The 9,185-nt window shown below is 34.6% G+C and overlaps 1 protein-coding gene across 7 annotated transcripts; it reads right to left on the bottom strand.

The window, feature by feature from the left end:
- Window positions 1-592: 592 nt before the first annotated feature.
- LOC140880386 (probable methyltransferase PMT5) lies at window positions 593-6,018 on the bottom strand. Of its 7 annotated transcripts, XM_073284791.1 has the most exons (10): window positions 5,836-6,018; window positions 5,623-5,666; window positions 4,678-5,514; window positions 4,390-4,525; window positions 4,020-4,260; window positions 2,820-3,045; window positions 2,579-2,733; window positions 2,165-2,468; window positions 1,441-1,573; window positions 593-1,265 (listed from the first exon to the last, which is right to left on the bottom strand). In XM_073284791.1, the coding sequence occupies exons 3-10, from the start codon at window positions 5,184-5,186 to the stop codon at window positions 1,116-1,118; spliced, it is 1,854 nt and encodes a 617-aa protein (XP_073140892.1). In that variant the 5' UTR covers window positions 5,187-5,514; window positions 5,623-5,666; window positions 5,836-6,018; the 3' UTR covers window positions 593-1,115. The 7 variants fall into 7 exon arrangements, with proteins under 7 accessions (XP_073140892.1, XP_073140918.1, XP_073140899.1 ...); XM_073284817.1 differs by lacking the exon at window positions 5,623-5,666 and having other exon boundaries at window positions 4,678-5,378; XM_073284798.1 differs by lacking the exon at window positions 5,623-5,666.
- Window positions 6,019-9,185: the final 3,167 nt, after the last annotated feature.

Below are 9,185 nucleotides of genomic sequence, written 5' to 3' on the forward strand. Positions count from 1 at the left end.
AGCTTTGTGTTGCTCTGTGTGAGTCTCTCTCTCGTTCCTCCCTGGTGGCGTTGGGTGTTCTCCTACCGTGTGTAGGGCTTCAAGCGTGTATTAGGTCGTGGGAATCCTTTGTGCCTTCGCCTTGGTTTGCTGGCCTGTGTGAGAGACGGTTCTTTAGTTATCTGAGCCCCGAAGATTGTTGTTTCCTTCACATTGCTTCTACTGACGTTATTCTTTGGTTTCTTTCTTGCCTTTGCTGTGGGTTTGTTATTATGCAGGTGATAGGTACATAAAGGATGGCTAATCGGCTCAAAAACGAGGTGAATACCTAACAACTTCCAATTTTATTTTTGAAAAGAAAAAACAAAAAAGTCATGTGCCGTTTAGTTGCCCTCAAATGTCAGGCCAGTTGGCCAAGCCGCACGTGCTATGTTTGAATATCAGCATAAAGTAATATCCCACGTAGATTTCAATTTGCATTGTACTAGTTTTCATGCATTCCACCTATTCAAATCAATTTTAAATCCTCAAATATAACATTACATTCGGAACTAAACTCTGACCATTCCTCAGATAACTTCAGCGAGATACTTTCATGTCAAGACAATTTTGATAATATATATTTTCACACGCCTAAGGTACGAGAACAAATGAATAACAATTCAAGTATCTATACTTTTGAGTTGTGATCTTCATATATATCTCATTTTCTGTGACTTTGCACCCACCAATCAGCCCAAGAACAACAGGGGTTTTAGCAGAAATGGAATTCAATTATAAAAATTAATCAAATGATTATGAAAAAAAAAAAAAAATCAAGTGGTTCAAAGAATTGATACTCTCACTTTTGGAAGTGGAAATAAAATCTTCTTTTTCTTGAACAGGCTACCTCTCAGCGGACGTTCCTCTAATCTACGACTACAATGTCCAAAATTTCTGAAGCCGTCTTCGTATTTCTAATTCGTGTGAGAAATCATGAGGTCTTTGAATTTCTTTCGAAAACTCATGAGATTGAAACGCGTAGAAAACTTATACACAGAAGGATTTATCGGCCCAATATCGAACATGTGAAAGATTTACCAGATTTAAAAGAACTGGATTGGCTCGTGGATGATGAGAACTTATGAAACTTGGGATCATTTTCTCAGAAATGGTTTTTGGCATACTAGTACCCTTTGGTCGCTGCCGTTCTGAAGATCAATCACCCGAGCTTCCCAATTGAGTTGCGTAACAAGGTTACGTGCACTCTCAATAGAACCAATCTTATCCGAAATAATAACCCATCCCTGCCAACAAGACCAGTCACGAATATCAAATTTGAGAGATGAGACTATCTAGAGCAATGACGAGAACGAAAAAAATGATCACGAGCTTTTAATCGAGGATAGAATATGATCATGAAAACCAAGTCTAGAAGATCAAATAATTACAGCATCAAAATAGCAGGGTCTTGAACAGTACCTCGGGCCGGAGAATACGGTCCATCTCAAAAATTAAATCAGCCATACCGCACCTTTCAGAAGCAAGGTGGGACAGGAGTCCATTGGCGTGAAGCATGTCATAGGTTCTGGGGTAAGTCGGGAAAGGTTCACACCTATAAACCACACTCGATGAATATTATTGCAGAAAACATAAAGTAGCTATACTGCAAGAGGAAAGAAATTTGAGAGAGAAGACATGAAGCTAAATTCAAGTAATAATTTCCATTATCGACTTAGGCTTAGCATCGGACTTTAAGTAATTGAACAAACAAAAGAACAATATCATTTTGAAATATTATCAAGTTAAGAATAGTTCCTGATTGCACTGACATTCAAACTGTCAGCTTAGATGATATTTTTCCTTGAAGAGATTCTCAACTTGGATTAAATAAAGTTGTGAAGATAATAGATCGTGTATTTTTTACCCATTATAAAGGGATTTGACGTACCAAGTACCAAAATTCCCACCTCACCACCGCCCCAAAAATCAACCTTGCTGAGAATTTACTAAATAGAGAGAAGAAGATGATGATGTTCAACAAAACTTCATTAGAAAATAGAACATACAATTCCATGCTAAATAACATGATATCAAAAGAAAATGCAGGACAGAAACACGAAATAACGTTTGACAGGAAGCCAATTATTTATTTGAATTTCCAAAATAAAAATCAGTGAAGGCAATTTGAGAACTGACATCATACCAGTTATGGAAGACACCGGCAAAACCTTGATTAAAAATCACAGGAAGTGTATTGCGTTCACCTATGGGCACAACATTCATCACCCACGCAGACTTCCTGGCTTCCATTAGGGCCGCACTGAAGCCTCCATAGTGAGCATTCATGTCCATCACATTCCTAACCATATTGTAAGGAGGCATTGGATCTTCATCACCAGGCCTCTTTGGATGGTCAGAGAAAATCAAGGGAGAAAGCAATGACCAATAATTTCTTAAAGTAGATCTCCAGAACTCCAAGTTCTCAGAGAAATCTTCAGGAATAATTCCTATAAGCAGATAGAATGATAAACTGATTGTTTGCAAGAAGAGGGTGATGAACTGAATTCAAACCAATATAGACATGCACCCCATATGGAATTCAAATACTAGCACTTACTGTGAACTTCAAGTTCAGCAGAGCTCAGAGATCCAGAAAATCTCTTCTTAATCGGGATCCAATGCTTGCTGGTGTTACCACTTATACACTGGGCAAGTGGTCTGTAATATGATTGGTCATCCTCTCCATTACAAAGAGGAATGCTGTCCTGCTTCCTAAAATTAAAAAGCAAAAGAATAACAAGAGAATTTTGATAGAATGAGAGTAGGTGGAAAGATAAAGAAGAAGAAATGGATCTCACCTAGAGGTGTAGCATTGAGTATCTGTAGTTTTCTGCCAGATGAAGGTTTCCTCCTGCTCTGCCAAAAGATTCCAACAAAGTTTCTGGGTGAATTCTTCAAAAGGAGTTACATAACTTCCTTTCTTTGTGCCAGCACCACTTCCTTGATGCCTGCTTGTGGGCGATGTTATAACAAAGTAACCTCCAGGTTTGAGTACTCTGTCAACTTCAATCAGAAACATCCCATCTACCAGACAAAATTCATCATCAGTGGAAGCAGCCACCCAAAATAAGTAATTCTTTGAAGTTCTACATAGCTAAAGTATCACACCAAACCCATTCTACTCATAACTTGACCCCATACCCCCTCCCCTCAACCAAACAAAAATGGGACAGAACTACAGTAAAATAATATTAATAAGGGTGCATAAATAAGATCATCTTCAATTTTGGGGAGTAATTTCCATGAACCTAATTCAGAAAGAATAAAATAATAACTTTTAGTTTGGTATATAGAACATGTACACCTACCCACAAAAGAAAATATAAAATATATTGCAAAAGTTGGTAATCGAAAAACAAAAAGACTAGATTTTATCTACACAAAAAGAAGATTAAATATAAGCCCGTGATTTAGTTAGGTAAAAGCACCTTCAGACAGAGTAAACTGACTCCTATTTATTCAAGCATCTTTGACAAAATCTTCATCATTGCATTCACTCAATAGTTGTTTTGCAATTCAGATCACTTTAATTGTTGACATGCTATGTAATCGTGAAACATATATTGAGACTCCCAAGAGATCAACATAACTAGTGAATGCATATGTCACATGAAAATTTTCTTTCTAGAACATATTCATGACCCTATCAAGGTGATCTATCAAGTTTAATCAGCATACATCATTGCTATAAACTTCTATGAGAAAATATTTAAATGTGGCTTGAAACAGCCCTCCATCAAACTAAGCCCGCGGTAGTGTAGTAGCCTAAATGAGAATATCTTTGTACTTTCAACTTTGGTTCACCCAGAGAACCTTTTTTAACCATCCTCGCTTAAGTCATGATTTACATTAAGAGTTCCCCACTTTTAGAGTATTAAATAGCTGAGATAAGAATATTAAAAATGACCCAAATGGCAATCCTTGGCACAAGTTAGCACCGAATAATGTATAACATAAAGAGGAAGGAGCAGCATCCAGATACCAAACAATAAAAATACCTTTGTCGTCCCAGACGATTCCACACTGAGTGCAGTGGACCATGTCATATGACAAGGATGGAAATGGTAGTTGTCTTGAGATAAAGCTGCTGATGATTGCTGGGAGACCTCTCTCAAGAGCTAGCTGAACTTGGCTACCGGATGATTCATATGCAGCAACACAAACAGGCATTAACTTAAGTGAGAGGAAATGAGCGTCTAAGCTACCAAATCCACAGCCAATATCTAGTACATTGTGCACCTGGAATTCAGCAGGACAAAATTCATCAAAGATTAAAAAAACACCTACCTTTGCAAAGTAAAAACCTGGCGTAGTCTGATAACAGAATGGAAGCGAGAAATAAAGCAATGCACAGTACAGTAAACTTACACCGGCTTCATGAAATTCACTATCACTCCCCAATCCTATCATCTCAGCAATTTTGTGAGAATAGTCTTTGACACCATCAACAATCACCCCATCATCGGAGTGAAAAGAAATCTGATTCTCTTCTAGCAACATCAGCCTTACAGAAGTTTCAAAGGTAAATCATGAAATAAATTAAAGCATTGAGTTTACATCATCAGAGGTATAACAAAAGCAATATGTTAGTGCCTACTAAGTAATCCAACATAACTTGAGAGTTGAACTCCGTATTTTCAATTGAGAAGAAACTACCTTTTTGTCATGCTTCCAGATGAGAGGAATTGGTCCTTGCTCAGCTTCACATTCCCGCTCCAGATAACATCCCTACCACTTGGCCAAGTCAGGGGAATTTTATATTCCTTAGGGGGGCGAACCAGGCAATGTTGTTGATCTCGAGATACTTCACAGTGACGGTCAAACTCCTCCCCACCATTAAAACCAGCTAGTAAATTAGCGGAGACATTGTAGCAAGGTACATAATTCTCTCTATCCTTACCGCAAAAAACAACATCCTTTACATGGTTAGGTCCTAGATATTTTAATTCCAAATAGTCGTTCAATGCTTGTTCTTTCACTCTTCTGTAATTCAAATAAACATCTGGTCTCACAGAGGCAGTCACTGAGTCAAATGTAGTGGAAGAAGAAGAAGATCCCAATAGTGCGATCAAAACAAAGACACCAACTACCGACAGAAGCAACCAGTTGATAGGCGGTCTAGAGCCTAATATCAAAGCTAGTTTACTGAACCAAGAGCTTCTCATGTCCAATTTCTGCAATCTTCTTCAAACTATCAGCGCAAAAGACAAGATCTGGAACAGCTATTGCTCCAACATCAATCTCACGGACTCCAGTAATATGTAGTCAATCATCAGATACAGTTTCTGGTGCATGACATGATCCAGACTCCAAACTATCTCAGCTGGCATCAGACTAAATCTGCGCTCAAGCATCCACTGAACCACACAAAAGACCGTCTCTAATCAAATCCTTGGTCAAGGCAACAAAATTAAGATCCAAAAATAGCTGCCTCTCAAGTCAATACTAACACAGCAGCAGCCACACTGCATCATATATCCTCCACAATTCTCTCTAACAACAAAGCGGAATCCATATAATCAACTAATCAAGAAAAAAACCCTTTACTAAAATAAATAAATCGGTAAACGCAACAAAAAAGTTCACCAGATCAAATCAAACCTGCAAAACATCGCCAGGAAGAAAGAAAAATCAACAGCACTACTCTACAAAAAAAAAAAAAAAATCGCGAATCTCACAAACATTTCCTCGAAATAAATTACTCAGATCTCGAACTCGGATCAGATCCAAGACACATTACAACACCACACCCAGCATAATCACAAAACAGGCACAATTAACAGAAAAAAGGTAATAATTAGGGCTGATGCTTACCAGCAGTTGAAGTGTGGTGACACTGATAGTTAAGCGGAGCTTGGATTCGGCATTGACAATAATAATTGGAAAAGGGAAGAATGCTTATATATATATATATATATTGAATGCTTGGAATTATATAGAAATGCGTGAATTGGAGATCCAATAGCACATTGAGAAAAGAGACAAAATCTTGCCTGATTATTTGAGTTCACCTTAGTTCTTACGAATTTCTATTTTTTGGCTCCATTTTTTACCTATGAAAAGAGGTCCATTTGGGTTAGGCCCGTCAGGTTGGCCTGGCCCGCCATACAATTTAAGCGGGTTAGGTTGAAATTTTTTCAACCCAACGAAAGATGGGCCTAGATGGGTCAACCCGCAGCCTGAGAAATTAATAATTTATTTTTATTTTTATTGTTATATATGTATTTTTTAATAAAAGTTGTGATTTTTTTTGTATTAATTAATTTATATAAAATTTATACGCATGAAATCAATAATTAAAATTTTTATTAATATGTTTTTATTAATATTTATTTATGAATTGATATTTATAATTAATTTTAATATTTTTTATTTATTTTTATTTGTCGTGATCCAATCCGCGGACCGGCCCGCTAAACCCGCAACCCACCTTGGGTTGGGTTGGGTTGGGTTGAGGATTTTCAGCCCGCCAGGGGCCCGCCATCGACCCGTCAAATGATGAGTTTTTGGTGAGCCGGCCCGCCCCGCCATGGGTTGGCCCGTTTGACAGCTCTACCTATGATGATGGCATATGCCATAACGAGTCTTGGTTGGAATATCATTATTGAGATGAATTCGTATGACTTCGACGACTGAATAAGGATGTGATTTAAAATATGTATAAATTAGGGGTGCAAACGAACCGAATCGAGCCGAATAATGATAAAATTTTAAGGCTCGAATTCGGCTCGATAAGAGTATATTCGAGCTCGATTTGAAGTTCGATAATTTCAAATATTTTGGCTCGAGCTCGACTCGAATGAAGTTCGAGTTCGAGTTCGGTTTGAAATATTCGAACCTATTCGTGAACTATTCGGATATTATGGTTTGAAAAGCTCGAAAAGCTCGAAAAAGTTCGAAATGAATATATATTTATTATATAATTATATTATATTAATTAAATATTAAGGTTCGTGAACTATTCGCGAACTATCGAACAGAGTAATTTAGGCTCGAGCTCGGCTCGAAAAAAAGTTCGAACATGTTCAAATTCGGCTCGAGTTCGATAAGCTCGAATACGAATCAAATATTTATCGAGCGGGCTTGTAAAGCTCACGAACATGTTCGGTTCATTTGCACCCTATGTATAATAATCATACTTTTCCTATGTTTTTCATAATCATTTATAAAATATATTTTCTTATTATTATTATTATTATTTTGCTAATATATTATAGAAGGATATAGAAGCAAGGATACAAATTGAAGAAAAATCATTATTCAGGTCCATAGATAATTAAAAGTAATAACATAATATAATACGAACGACATGAATACTATATATGATACTGCAGAATGTACTTACACTGATTCAATGACATTTTCTCAAATGTTGGCAGGAAAATGATAAAACCTTCTAACGATAATGATATAAAAGTGCTGAATAAAAAGGTCATTATTATTATTCAAAGTCACATTAATATAATTCTATGCATTTATCAATTTACAATTATTATTCTTGCAGTTGTACAACTATCATATACATCAAAAAGTTGCATAAATCGTAAAGATTTTTTAGTAGCTAGCATTTAGTTAAAAGTTTTAGGTTGCGTTTGGATGTAGTGATTTGGATTTGAAAGTGGATTTCAAAGCAAATTCATTGATTTAAAATCTTCTATTTATTAAATTCTTTGTTTGGATGAACATAGAATTTGAAAGTGGATTTTAAATCCGTTAATTAGAAATATTTAGCTTTGCTAACAAATTTGAGAATTTCAAATCATAAATTTTGTTACTCTATTATTTTTTATATGTTATGAAATTAAAACAAATATTATGATTACAAAATAACCATTTTCAATTTAAAATAAAATAAATTTAAATTTTATTTATTTAAATTGGATAAAATACTAAATTTATATAAATAAACATTCAACAAAATATTTCCTTCTTCACTTTGTTTCTTTAAGAATTATAATAAACAAAAAAAAAACAAAAAAACAAAAGGAAAAAAAATCATTGTACTAAGAAGTAAGGACACGAATACCAGTTTCATATTTTCCAACGAAAAGCAATTGTAACAAAGATGAAAGTAAGTGAGATTTCAAATGACAGGCTTTAGGAATTTATTTCAAATCAGCTTTAAATTAGAGTGAACCAACTCAGCTGATTTAAATCCCAAATCATTCATTTTGCCAAACGCTTATAATTGATTTGAGCTGAGGATTTCAAATCCAAATCAACTCAAATCCATTTATCCAAGCGGACCCTTAGGAAATTTGTAAAAGATAAATCAATTATCGGATTTTGTTGAGCAACATAGAAATTGCTTGAGATTTTTTTTTTGTACGTTTAATTTACATAATTATTAAACAATTATGTTACAATTGTATATAATATCTGCTACAAAATACAATTATGTTAGTTTAACCATTCTTTAAACAATTATGTTACAATTGTATATAATATCTGCTACAAAATACAATTATGTTAGTTTAACCCTTCTTTAAACTAATTACAATTAACACCAATTTTTTCGCAACCACCATAATAAGAAATTATTTTAAAAATAAACTGTATTATACACATGTTATGCTTAATATTATGTATAGAATTACACAAATTGTCACACGCAACGCGTGTGCTTCGATTGCTAGTATATATAAATTCACATCATGAAATCAAATTAATTTAATTTTCAGTTATTAATTATTATTTTACAATATACTTGTAACGCCCAGAAATTCGTTTACGTAAAACCGCATGCATAATTAATAAATTAATTAATTTAAAATAAATTAGAGGTTAAATGTTATTATTTATTTTTATGTGACTAATGTGACATGTTTATATGTTTTAAATTTAATAATAACATTTAACCCAATTATTTTGAGAGTTATGAATTTTTTAAGAAAATTCGATTTACGATCGCGTAGACGGGACCGTGGACGAACGGGGTAAAAATTTTCACCTACTTAGGCCATTTTAAGGGCTTTTAGAGTATTTTAAAAATCATGTCTTTATTAATTATGAAAATTATGAGAGTTTACTTTCAATTTAGTATTTTAAATCTGATAAGTAATGGGTTGGTGATTTAAGCCTTATTAATTAAAAAGTCCAAGTCCATTATTTATACAGATAAATAATTAGAGTTAGTCTTCATTCCTCCCTTACTCTTTTTCTAC

This window comes from Henckelia pumila, chromosome 1 (genome assembly GCF_033568475.1).
Source record: "Henckelia pumila isolate YLH828 chromosome 1, ASM3356847v2, whole genome shotgun sequence".
NCBI classification, from domain to species: Eukaryota; Viridiplantae; Streptophyta; class Magnoliopsida; order Lamiales; family Gesneriaceae; genus Henckelia; species Henckelia pumila.

Coding starts and splice junctions, on each gene's coding strand:
- LOC140880386 (XM_073284817.1), bottom strand. CDS start 5,186: ATGAGAAGCTCTTGGTTCAGTAAACTAGCTTTGATATTAGGCTCTAGA. Junction 4,261..4,389: donor GTGAATTTCATGAAGCCGGT/GTAAGTTTACTG, acceptor GCTGAATTCCAG/GTGCACAATGTACTAGATAT. Junction 1,574..2,164: donor GCCGGTGTCTTCCATAACTG/GTATGATGTCAG, acceptor TGTGGTTTATAG/GTGTGAACCTTTCCCGACTT.